The 13115-nt window shown below is 38.8% G+C and overlaps 1 protein-coding gene across 5 annotated transcripts in view; it reads left to right on the top strand.

The window, feature by feature from the left end:
- PTBP2 (polypyrimidine tract binding protein 2) overlaps positions 1-13115 on the top strand; it is a 73514-nt gene that overhangs the window by 39076 nt on the left and 21323 nt on the right. For all 5 annotated transcript variants that reach the window (XM_048498999.1, XM_048498995.1, XM_048498996.1 and 2 more), the window contains exons 5-7: positions 588-731; positions 5818-5982; positions 7411-7521. In XM_048498999.1, the coding sequence (XP_048354956.1) occupies positions 588-731; positions 5818-5982; positions 7411-7521 (420 nt within the window). The remainder of the gene's footprint in view (positions 1-587; positions 732-5817; positions 5983-7410; positions 7522-13115) is intronic.

Consider the following 13115-nt stretch of genomic DNA (forward strand, 5'->3'; position numbering starts at 1 on the left):
TGTTAGGTGAGCACTAGGACCCAAACAGAACATTCTAAAACAAAGATGGTTCAACATATGGCAAATGAAGCTACAAATTTGGGTTTTTTCTTTTGGTGAGACTGAGTATAGTATCGGTTTCTATCATTGATGGCTTCAGCACAACTGACTATCTTTTATGTTGCCAGTGTCTTCTTCCTTCTTCTCGAGTTGTGAGAATGAGAGTTCATATCAAAGTTTTTTTTCTCTCCGAAAACAGCTGGTAGGATTCTCTTACCCCCTGCCCTTTGAGATTTCCTCAGGTTTGGCTATCAAGCATAGCTAGGAGTGAGCTGGCAGCCTTAATTATCAGGGTTCTAACTCATTCTTTCTCACTCTGCTTTGCCCCCAGTGGAAATGCTAAGAACATGCCTGTTTCGATATTATTGTCCTTTTGGCATTCTGTGTACCATTGGGACACATTCTCAAGGGTTTTATGTACATGTATAGTTCGTTATATGTTCATGTAAGCTCTGAATTCAAAGTTGACCAGCAGATTAAGAAATAGACTATAAATTCTTTATTTTCTTCATTGTATTAATTATTCCTTTTAAACTTTTTCTCTGTAGGCTTTTTTGGAGCTAGCAACGGAAGAAGCGGCTATCACTATGGTTAATTATTATTCTGCTGTGACGCCTCTCCTTCGTAATCAACCCATTTATATCCAATATTCAAATCATAAAGAATTAAAGACCGATAATACACTGAACCAGGTAATACGTGTGTTTCATAAGGATTACACTTAATTGTGCAGTGTTTAGTAACATATACACACACTCCAGTGCTCTTCTTGTTCCGGCCGAACTTGTTATAGATTTGGGTTTTGTTGTGAAATTGCATACTAAAGATTAGCTTATTGCGAAAAAAATCTAATAATGTTTAATTGTTTTGACAAAGAAAATAATAGTGGTTTGAGAACAGAACTTCAGGTTCACCCATGAAAGATACTTTCTGCCTTCTTGCATGTAATACAAAACATTATTTCTAGTATGATAAATGATCTGTTTAAATTTCATAGTACTTGTAACCTCAGCTTATTTGATATGCTCTTCCCATAAATGCAGTTACTGAAAAATATATTCATATTCACTCTGGGAAATAACTGAAAATACAGTTATTTGATCTTAGACTTTTGGAACCTGTTCTTTCAGATCAAGACAGTATTCTTACTTGCACAGGAAAACTACTGCTCCTGCAGGTTCTGACTTGAAAGATTGCTCAAAGTATTTGATGTTCTTGTTTCCTATGAAGAATGTTAGAGAAGCACTGTGACCCATCGTATGTCAAATGATGATGATATCTCCATGTTCATTTCTTGTATTCTTTCCTTGATCACACTTACAGTGCTATAATGAGCAGTAGTTTTTAGGACAATTTTGTTCTTCTTTTGATAAACTGTGGCTAGTGTGCCATTTAGAATTTTCACTTTACCTTTTTAGGGCACTTTACATCAGGTATTTTTAATTTCTTGGTATTGGACTTCTTTAATCAGCAACTGCACCAGCTAAATGGGATGGCATTTGTGGAAGGTGTGGAAGGAGTCTCAAAGTGGCTTAGAAACTCTTTCCCTTCTTCTCTCCACAACAAGGCACCTTGTGAGATAGGTGGGGCTGAAAGAGTTAATAAAGAACTGCAACTTACCCAACATCACCCAGCAGGCTTTATGTATAGGAGCAGGGAAACAAATCTAGTTCAACAGATAAGAGTCCACTGCTTATGCAGAGGAGTGCACTCACTAGATTAGAGTTCATTGCTCTTAACCAGTACACCACGCTGGCTATAATAGGAAGGCCTTGGGCTCTACATTCATTATTTTCAGTGGACTGGATCTCACTAACCATCCTGAAGCTTTTCCTATTGTTACCACTTATTTTAACTTAAGAAACCATACTACCGTATATACTCATGCATATCGAGGTTTTCAGCCTTTTTTTTTAGGCTGAAAAATGCCCTCCTCGACTTATACGCGGGTCCCACTTACTGGTAATTCTTGTGTGGTGTTCCCCCTGTCCTTTCTTCGCTCTGTCCTGCCTTCTTCTCTTCCGCCCCTCTTTCAGCCACTTTCTGTGCTTAGTTTTCTGCTTCACTCTCTCCTGCCAGCTTCTAGCTGGCAGGCCCCCTCACTAACTCACCCTTTTTTTCCTTTCCCCAGCAGGCTGTAAAACTTGGTTCAGAGAAGCTGCCTGTTGGGCAGCCTGTCTCTATGGTTTTCTTAAAAGGGCAATGCTCCAAATATTGCTTAAGCAACCTTTGGAGCATTACCCTTTTAAGAAAAGCACAGAGACAGGCTGCCCAACAGGCAGCTTCTCTGAAACCAAGTCTTACAACCTGCCGGGGGGAAGAAACAAATGGGTGAGTTAGTGACTGCTTTCTCTGCTTCGCTGTCTCCTGCCTTCTTCTCTGCCGCCCCCTTTCAGATGCTTTCTGTGCCTTGTTCTTCTCTGCCTTTTCCTCCACCACCTCCCATCCCGTTCACCCTCCATGGCCCCTAGCTTATTCCCTCTCCCCTGACCCACCTCACCCCTCCTATAAAAAGCCTCCCAAAGGCTTCTGGGGCACTCCTTTCCCCCAACTGCGGCTCCTTTGCCTGCTCAGCGTTCCACCTGCCAATGGACCTTTCCCACCCTTGACTTATACGCGAGTCAATAAGGTTTCCCAGTTCTTCAAGGCAAAATTAGGTGCCTCAACTTATATGCGGATCGACTTATACGTGAGTATATACGGTATTTAAAATATACTTTTTGTCCATTTGTTCCATTTGCACTTCAGCAGTTTTATAATCTGCTAGACTAAACTTGGTCAGTTTGGCCTGCATAAAAGTCTTCCGACTAGCATAAATCTTGCATAGCAGCAGATGAAAATTCCTGCAATTGTTGCTTTATTAGAGTTCACACAACCCAATCCAGATGGATGGTCCAAACACAATTATGGAGCGGTGTAGGGCTGCACTGGCTCATTTCCCTTCCCGTCATGTAAGGGACATCCCCGCAAGCACCGGGAGCAAATGCGCCAGCTTTCCCTCAGCTCCTCAGCAGGCAGCCCGAAAGTCCAGGCTGCCATGGAGCTACACTGGCATTGAAACGGAAACCTGCGTGGAGGAGCAAACCAGGGCATTTCCAGGGGTGGACTTAACTAATGTTGGCTTCTACCCTGGGTTTGCAGCTAATTGTACCCGCTGAGCATGGTCTTGACCAAGAATGTTGACCACCCCCACCCACAGTAAAGCACAAAGCAGCCCCAAAAGCACCCCTTCTAGCAGGCATCCTGACATCCACTCAATGAAGTACAGTTGCAGGCAAGTGCAGCATTGTATATATTTGTCACTCGTTAACCTTTAATAATAATAACCTTTAATTTTTTTCAGAAAATAACTTGAAAATGTCTGAACTACACTTTCTACATCAGAAATGTCGAAACTACATTATACTTAATAGCTGCAATAAACTTCATGTCATTCTGTTTTATTTATTCATTGTTGCGGAGCAGTCTACTTGAGCGCAAAAATGATAGAATCAGTAAAATTAAGAAAGTATATTACAACATCCATGAGTTATATTTATGTATGTTAATCAGCCTTCCAGAGACCTGTAAAATAAGTGTCAGACAATAACTGAATGATTTAAAAAGTAAGTTGCACTGCACTGCAATTTTTACTGACTTCATTGTCAAGTCGCACCTGAGTACCCACAGTCCAGGCAGGGAGCTCCATTTGTAAAAACAGGCTAACTCAACTGATAGAAATAGCTGCGTTGTGATTACTACTCATGCTTCATTAGGCTGGCTGGATGTTTCTTTTGTCACAATTGGGGATGCTCACTGTATCCAGGGACTTTAGCTGTTGATTTAGAGCTGGATTAGGATTTAAGTTCTTTTTAAAAATTGTTATAATGGAAAAATTGGCTTCAAAATAACTCCTAACACTTAATGTTAAATTAATTTTTATCTAAATGGTGCTTACCAGATATTTTTTCTCATTCTTGTTATTCATTTCATTGTGAGGTCATGTACGTTGTGTGACCTTTACACCTGAACCGTAGCTTGATTATTTATTTTAGAATGTACAGAAGTAATCAGGTGTTGTTTGAAAGCCTTAAGGTGATCTTTATTTCTGAATGTGTTCAGTAGGTTTTATAGCACAAAGTAGATTTATAGACATAAGAATTATAAAGTTACCTAAAACCTCTTGGTGGAAAAGTGGAATGGAAGAGGCATTTTTGTAATTCATTTTTGTATTAGAGATAGGTTAATTCAATCTAAAGGTATTTTGTGAGTAAAAAGCACTTCTGTGTACAAAAAGTGAGATTCCAGATTTCTTTGGATTCTTCTATCCAGTGGCAGTCTGCTGGGCCACATGCCATTGGTTCCTAAATCCTCTGCTCAGCTTTTCATTCTCCACCATAAGCTTTTCAAGAGGGTTTGGGTCTGTAATGGGAATGAGGTTGTAGGAAAACCTCATTTTGCAGACTAACATCTTTTCCACACAAGTCATTTGCTATGTATCTTGCTGCCAAATTACAATTGTTTCTTGTAATTCTGCACATTTTCCCCTCCGTTTCATTCTAGAAACATTTTCCCTTCAGTTTTCCTCTGTTGTTTTCTTGAGCACTTTTACTGTGATTTTTTAACATTTGTTTCCGAGTCAATGTTCCTTAAGTTTTCAATTGCGTTGAAACAGTCTTTATTTGTCCGGCCCACCAAAAACCTGGCCCTTATCCATGCCCTGTGTTTTGTTCACCCTCCCCTACAAACTAGCATAGTTGATTGGATCAGCTTTGTCAGTTTCACATAGAACTTGCAATCTTAACATGGAAACAGAAATACAAAGTAGCAGGATCGATTCAATCGGCATTGTAAATTTCATATCAAACAACTGAAGTAACATTACAGCAGATAGCAATTTTGAACTGGACGTGAGTGAAAAGAATACTAGGGGTGATCGCTGCTTGTAATCGGGGGACTGCTGCAATAATGATCGTGCAGATCAAATTTACCAAAAAATGTAGATCTTCATGAGGGATGCTATATTTGTCAGTTCTTTTGGGTAATGGCGCCTGTTCCAGGGGTTGTTTTGGCTTCCAAAATGCCTCAGCCTTCATTTCTACTATTGAGGTAGTTCTCAGTAGAAGAAATAGAGACTGAGACATTTTTGAATTGCTGCTTCAAAATGTAACTGTGCAGTAACACTAAAGTGCCTGCGCAAAAAGGGAGGAGGGTTGCTCTTCTGTCACGGATGACATTGCAACACCATCAGGAAAAATATGTTTTCAACCATAGTATGTGGAACAAAAGCAACTGAAGAGACAAGGGGGAAAACCCAAAACGACAGGGGGCAAGGTGATATGTGGAATGATTTCATAGAAAATGTTCGTAAGTCATAAGCTTTCGCCACTGGGAAAATCCATGGTAAGGTGTGCATGAGGAAAAGGCCAAAATGCTTTGTTTATCCTATTATCCACAAGTGCTTAAAGAAAATTACTTGTTGTAGAACACTCTTGTTACCTGCAGGTCCTCGTGTTCAGAACACAATGTGAAGAGGAGGCCAAAATATGTGTCTTTAACATGATACCAGATGTTAGATTCCTGCTCTGCTTCAATATCTAGATTGAGTGAAAAGTGCAAGTAATCTGAGAGTCTGACATAAAATATTCTCTTATACAAGAATGGGAAAACATTGGCATATTTATAGCAATTTCATTCTGTCTCTGACTGTTTCAAAGGTACTTTGGAGAAGCTGTTAAATATATAGACATCTTTCACCTGACCTCTTATTTTCAATTTTTTTCTTTTTTTAACTTTTAGCGGGCTCAAGCTGTTCTACAGGCAGTGACTGCAGTGCAGACAACAAATACTCCCATAAGTGGAACCACAGTTAGTGAAAGTGCAGTAACCCCGGCTCAGAGCCCTGTCCTTAGAATAATTATTGACAATATGTACTATCCTGTAACCCTTGATGTTCTTCACCAAGTAAGTTTTTCTGTGGTTTTTCCCTCCTTGCTGTTTGAACAAAAGCCAACCCAAATGTAAAGTAATTTTGCTGAAAATGTGTCTGCTTTTTTTCTCTTCACTCCCTGTAACATCTGTTACTAGCTTTGTGAGTTGATGTCATTAATGCCTTGCATTTCCATGCTTTCTGTCATCAGCCGCTGGGGGTTGGGGGAATGAAGGCTGTCATGCGATGAGGTAAATTCTACTAGTTGCTCACAGGGAAGTGGCAAAATTAGTCATTCTACTGCTCTTGGTATGAGCAGCATGCTTACCACTGTTTACTCTGCTCCAGGTTGATGGGATGATTATAGAGGAAAAGAAGTAGACCTAGGATATGATGAAAAGCTCAATAACTGATTTGATATATTCTACTCATTTTAGCTACACATCTGGTATTCTCATGTTGCTGTCTTTGATGCTGTATTAACATCATAAAAATGGTACAGCTGAAGTAGTCATAAAAATAAGGGAAGGAAAATGATTTTTTTTTAAAAGGATAAGGGGTATTGCTTTACTGAAAGAAGAAAAGGTAATTATTTTGTTGTAAAACATATATAGGACCCCCAGAGTCATAAATGAAGATAACACCTGTATTCATATTGTTGTGTTTAGGAGCAACTGAGTATATTATGGACATAAGGTGCTGCTGAACTGGTTAAATTATACAATAAGTCCTGGATTTGGAATGTTTAAAATGCATGATTTTTTGTGATTCTTTTTCCTGTGGAGAAAAGTTTATAAAGAGAGAGAAGCAATGTTGTTCTGATACTATGTTCTGTTCTGTTATGCTGGGAGAATAGAAACATGAAGTCAGATGATGTTATCCACATGATGTCATTCCCAGACGAACGCATGTTTCAATTAGTGGGTAGATGTATTTATTTGTTTAGAATAGTTCTGTTTAGAATATTTCTGTATAAAATATCAAATCTAATTACTTGAAGATAAGTTCTATTCAAAGGTGCTAAAATATGAATACATTGGGGACACTATGGCTGACCTCAGGTATTAAAAGAGAGACAGTAGGAAAGTTGTGGAGTGTTCTCACCCCCATTGAAAACTTCTGTTTTGCTTTTTATTTCTTAAATATGTTGGGGCTCATTTCAGTTCTGGTTTCCAAGCAATGCGTGGAATGACAAGCTAGGAGCAATTTGGTTTTTACAGCTATACTTCTGAGAGTCCTGAAGTGCCCCATTTGGATGTTTAGCTTTGTTAGATATGAGGGAGTGGGTAGAAAATCCATACTGAGAAGTCATTGAGTATTGTTTGACTAAGGCACTACAGTTCCCATGAAACATTTTATATAGGATCTCTGTAGCACATTTATCATGTTTTATTAAGCAATGTTCTTTTGTATTTTGTACAGCTCTGCATTAATTTGATTTGTTATTCTTTTAAAAAAAACAGATATTTTCTAAATTTGGTGCAGTTTTGAAAATAATCACATTCACAAAGAATAACCAGTTTCAAGCACTTCTACAATATGGAGATCCAGTAAATGCTCAACAAGCTAAACTAGTAAGTACAATTCTAATCATTTGGACTTAATCAATACTGGTGCTTTTCCTCGCAGTGTATGTGAAATTTTCAGATTGTGATAAACTAAAGTAGTGTGTGTTAGGAAGAATGAGCAGCCTTAAGGATCATAAATAACCTCCCACCTGTGAGTAAATGCTGTCCCATAAATCAGCACATTAATCTATGATTTCTGTTATCCAAAGAAATACCTGAGACCAAAATGGATACTATAGTTTCCAAAGCCGTTCTGTTGAACAGGGATCTCTGCTTCTAATCTACTTGTAAATAACGAAACTGCAATCCAACAGTTAGTGCCATCTAAATGTGTTCATTTCACGGGATTTAGACTGGAATAACTGCACAAGGAAGCAGTTTAATTCTTCTGCTATGTGGCATTGAGAATGAGAGTCTAATGGGAAAGATTGAAGGGAGTTCTCTTTAAGAAAACGATATGAGAAATAATTTAACACATCATATGTTCCTGTCTTAAAGTGACTAGAGGCTACACATGTGGTTATGCATTTGAATGGTGTTTGTATTAGAATATTCAAATGTGTGAATGAGGGATGTCTTGATTCAAATAGAATTTAAAACATTGTGAAGTTGCAGATTACATCTATGTTGAATGTACTGCTGAGTTGCAGTCTATTATTGAAATGAATCTGTTTCATTTTAAATAATTTTACTGAAGTATAGACAAGTTCTGGACTGAGTACTTACTGTAACTCATAGACGCAGGGTTACAGGGCTGCAATACTTGTTTTGAGTTTCTTTTAACAAGACTGGTAGTATTTGGAGATCTCAATACAATAATTGTTTAACAAGATTTTTTGGATCAGTCCAAGTGAAAATTGACTAATTGTTAATCTCTTGAGTTAAATCAAAGGATTTGAACTGCTAGCCCTATCTCAGAAGCTAAGCAGCTGGCCCTGGTTAGTGTTTGGATGAGAGATCACCAAGGAAGTTCAGGGTCACTATGAGGAGGTAAATAGTTGCAAACCATCTCTGAACTCTCATGCTTTGAAAAGCCTACAGAGTCATCATAAGTTAGCTACAAATTCATATCACTTTCCACCACGAAATTTATAACAAAAGGTTTAAAGTGAATTAAAGAGAGCCAGCATGGTGCACTGATTAGATAGAGGTTCCCAACATAGGCCCCTTCCACACATGCAGAATAATGCACTTTCAATCTACTTTCAGTGCACATTGAAGCTGGATTTTACTGTGCGGAGTAGCAAAATCCACTTGAGTTATATATTATTTTGATCCCTGGACTGAGGTTTTGTGGATGGCTCTGCCTCCTGCAGCAGCCCATTTTGTGACTGTGGCCACCACGCTGTGTCAGAATTTCAGATGTACCCACAAACTCAAAAAGGTTGGAGACCCGGGGCTAGAATGTCTGGCTAGGATCAAATCCCCACTTCAGCTACTGTCTCGCTCCTTTCCTCCCTCTACATGTTCTCTGCACTGAGGAGACAGCCCCACTCCCAGTTTGGATCATGGTTGTTGTTGCCCACCCTTCCCCTCATTTACCATGCTATTTTTTGTATTAGATTTTTAATGATAGAATTAGCAGTAAAGCAATGGAATAAGTTTTAGCGCTAGAACACACAAGTCATCCAGAATGTGTTGTCTGGCTAGTGCTGCTGAGCACTAGAAAGTATAAGCAATACTTGGAATTTTTTTTCTGTGGGTAATAATGCGGGCATCCACTTAAACTTTTTAGAGTTAACACACACACACATATAGTGAATTGCTACAAGTTCCATAAACAGATGCAAACACATTATGGTTTATTAAAGGACAACAATCTGAGCAGTTTGAATACAGGTTGCTCAACTACCCAGTTTACTTTCCCCTCTCCCTCCAGTCGCATCCATGTAAATTTCCCCCAAAAATCAAAATGGTGCTTGGGAAAAAAAATGGAACTGTGTTATCAAAGGTGTGATAGATCGCTAATGATGTCAGCACATACTGCCCACTTTTAATGCTTTAGCACAAAGCAGACTTGAAATGACAATGGGGATCAAGAGTTTAGTGTTGCTGAATATGTATTTAGTGTTGCTGAATATGTGTTAGTAGTCTGCTGTATTGCTGCTGGTTCTCTGGTTTTGGGCATCCATTTTGAGTTGGTCTAACATGACTGCACAGTGGTGCTAGAGCACCTACACAAAAAGAAAAAAAGTTGTCCTGTTCTGTCACCTGCCAAGTCACTGGTGAGGTCTGACCTCCATCAGGAACACTACTTTTGTGCAGTACTGTGCAGAACAAATACAACTGAAATGATTGGGGAGGAGAGCCAGAAATACGTGAGGCAGATGGAGGGATGTGGAATGTTTTCCCAGAAAGTGTTTCCAAGCCAAACCATTCAACCACTGGGTGAATTTGTGGTAAGCCATGTAAAAGGCCCACCATTGTGGGAAAATGTCAGATATAAAGCAAAAAAAAAAAGGAAGTAAAGTTAGGTAACATCATGGTTATGGTTAAAGTGCTTAAAGGTCACTCTTCTAGATATCCTTTCATGCCATCTTAAAATAAATATTGTAAAAGACACCATTTTTAACCAAGAAATAAGAATGCTTCATATGTAAGTTACAGCTCGGGTTGTTCAGAAATCATTGAAATGTAAGGATGCTGTTCAGTGAAATGTGTTGTACCAGCTAGAAAAGTATTACAAAAAATGTATATCCATGATGACTTCCAAATTTTGTAATTTAAAATAGTCCTTTTGAAAGCTGAACTATTACCTAAACAATAAAAACTTCTCAGCTAATTGGAAATGTTATAAAGGAAAATAGGAAGTACTATCTTACAGCCATCTAAACAGAATAATAAGCAAAGGATGGCGAAATATAGACTAAAATAGCCATTAGTTGAGGGTCACCAAGGCAGCAGAGATGTTAAATTAATTTTGTCCCCACTTTTTACTGTAAAAGTTAAGGTGAATATACTTATCAGTTGGTATTCTTTATAGGGAATCCGAATGTGGCTTTCACAGAAATTGAAGGCTCCATAAGGAAGTTTAAAGAGCAATTTAGAAAATCAAGCACCCAGAAGAGAGAGCATTTTCCAAAAGTGTCTGATGAAAATCGTGTTGTTAACAAGGCTATCTGCTATGAAGTGTCTGTGATTTTGAGACACTGTTCAAGTTGCAAAGTGGATACTGCCGTACATTGATTTCCTTTAGTCTCTGTTTGGTAGTGATCCTTCATTTATCTACCTGTTCTGATTTGTTGATATGCGTTAAAATAAAAGTAACTTATATTTCTGCCTTGTCATGTTAAGGTAACCCTTCTATGTAAAGAAAAAACAATTGCTATCCATACTTTCAGGGTGGATATAAATTGATTATGTTTAATTTTTTTATTGTAAACTATTTCATTTTTTAAAATCCATGGTTAAATTTCAGTTCAAGTGCATTACTTTTCAAAGGTACCAAAAACTTGAATGCATACAAGCAAGCATAGTAATGTTTCCTCTCATTATGTTTTAATGTGGTCATTTTAATTCAGTTGTTCAACTCACACAATCTTCTAAACTGTCTAAATCTTCTAAACCAGTAGTTTCCAACCTTTTTCATTCACATACCCCTTGGCAACCCATTTCCCTAAAATTGTACGTCCATAGTATTAAGTTGATTATGTATTTTTTTTCACATGCCCCTAAATTCTCTGGGGTACCACTGTTCTAAACCATTCTTTGGAGATTCAGGAACTTTTGGGTCTCGTTCCTCTTTTGTATGTGTTTCCTCCTCCATTTTCTGGCTTCCTCCGCTCATAATTTGCCATGATATAAGTTATCTATGGTTAGCACATAACCCAGGATGTGATGTGAAATGCATGGTGAAGCAATCTTACTGAAGCCAAGCAGATCTTGATCTGGTGAATACAGGGATGTGAGCCTTACTAAGAACCCAATGTTCAATATCTTGATTTCTGTGGCAGAAGGAAGGCATAATAAGTAGTTTCAAATCTTGGTTCAGAGATTAGAATTAACCATTGCTTGCTTGATTTGGGCATTATGGCTGAAATCAGGAAACAGAAATTGGAATTGGTATATGAGAAGAAAAGAGAGTTGGAGGGAGAGGTTATGTGAATTCTAAACCAAGCTATTGAATTGAATCCTGATTGTCGACAGCTTTCACGGCCAGATTCAACTGGTTCTGGTGGGTTTTCCGGGCTGTGTGACCGTGGTCTGGTAGATCCACCAGACTACGGCCACACAGCCCAGAAAACCCACCAGAACCAGTTGAATCCTAATTCTTTCTATTTGTTTTTTTTAATCATTCAAACAGGTTATATAGTGTATTTTTGCAAATTATGGGTTGGATTCCATGATCTGTCAGCAGAAGGTACCAAAGCCGCTGGTGTTCCTGGCTGTTCTTTTCCCAGCAGCCATTTCTGATTTTGGAAAAGTTTATCCCTAAGGTTCCTTTCCCTTTCATAGAGAAATATTCTTCTGCCTATTAATGACCAGCTCTCTTTTTCTGGAAGGTTTAAGACATGAGCAGAGCAGCCTTAAGCTGGCATAATAATGCTGGCATGTTGAAGATTGTGACAACATAGTTGCTCAGTACCCTATGCTTTCTCAACAGATTAATTCCTAATCCTGGGAGCTGAAAGCATACTAATTGCACTGACGTCCCTTAGTAGCACTACTGACATCCACCAGTCATGCAGTGGATTGAATGCCTCCACCCTGTGTTCGCCATATATAAAAGGAGCCAACCACTGCACTCTTATGAGCCTTTGTCAGGTCGACCTCACCCATCCATCCTCATGGAAAGGAACAGAAGCAATGCAGCACTTTGACTATAATATGCCCCGGGAGAGCTCCGTGGAGGCATATGAGCCTTCTGAGGAAGCATGGATTAGCACCATTAATTTCAGCAGGCTGCGCCTCATGGAGTCTGTGGTTAGCACATAGCTCATGAAAGTTCAGATCTGCAATCATGTACCTTTTGAAAAACTAGGCACATGTGAAGAAGCCTGGCCACGCCTGTCATCTCACCCAGATGTTTCCTCAGTCCACTTTGCAGAGGAAACTGCTATGGCCTCTCCCACTTAGATTCAGGTCCTTGAGGGACAAAGCGGATAATGCCCCAAGTATCAGATCGCTGCGAAAAGAGAATGCTTACTCAGAATGTGTTTCTGTCATCTCCCCAATCTCTTGGCAGGAAACAAGCATGGATGTGGCAAATGTAGAGGATTTGAATCCCACTGAAGGGTGGAAATAAGACGATAAACAGAAAAATAGGCAGGAAATACATGAATTGCCAAGCTCTACTTTGATTTAAATCATTTCAATTTGATTTTAGAAGCCTTTTTTTCTTATTGTTTTCAAAATAATAATTTAAATTGTCCTATCAGTGTACCAGGCTTGAACTACAGCTTGTGAGTCTTTGGTGTGAGCTGCTACATTTTTCCCTTGTTAATATTTGGTTCAGCTTAGGCTGGTACTTAGATAAAGGCGCTGAAATTAAATAGTGCTAGATCTCATTTTATTATTTTTTCCCCGCAAGAGCTGTCCTATCGTTACCAAAATGATGATTTACTAGTAGGAACTCCTTTTTTCTCTTTAGTTGTTTCCGC

The sequence above is a fragment of the Sphaerodactylus townsendi genome, linkage group LG05 (genome assembly GCF_021028975.2).
Source record: "Sphaerodactylus townsendi isolate TG3544 linkage group LG05, MPM_Stown_v2.3, whole genome shotgun sequence".
NCBI lineage: Eukaryota > Metazoa > Chordata > Lepidosauria > Squamata > Sphaerodactylidae > Sphaerodactylus > Sphaerodactylus townsendi.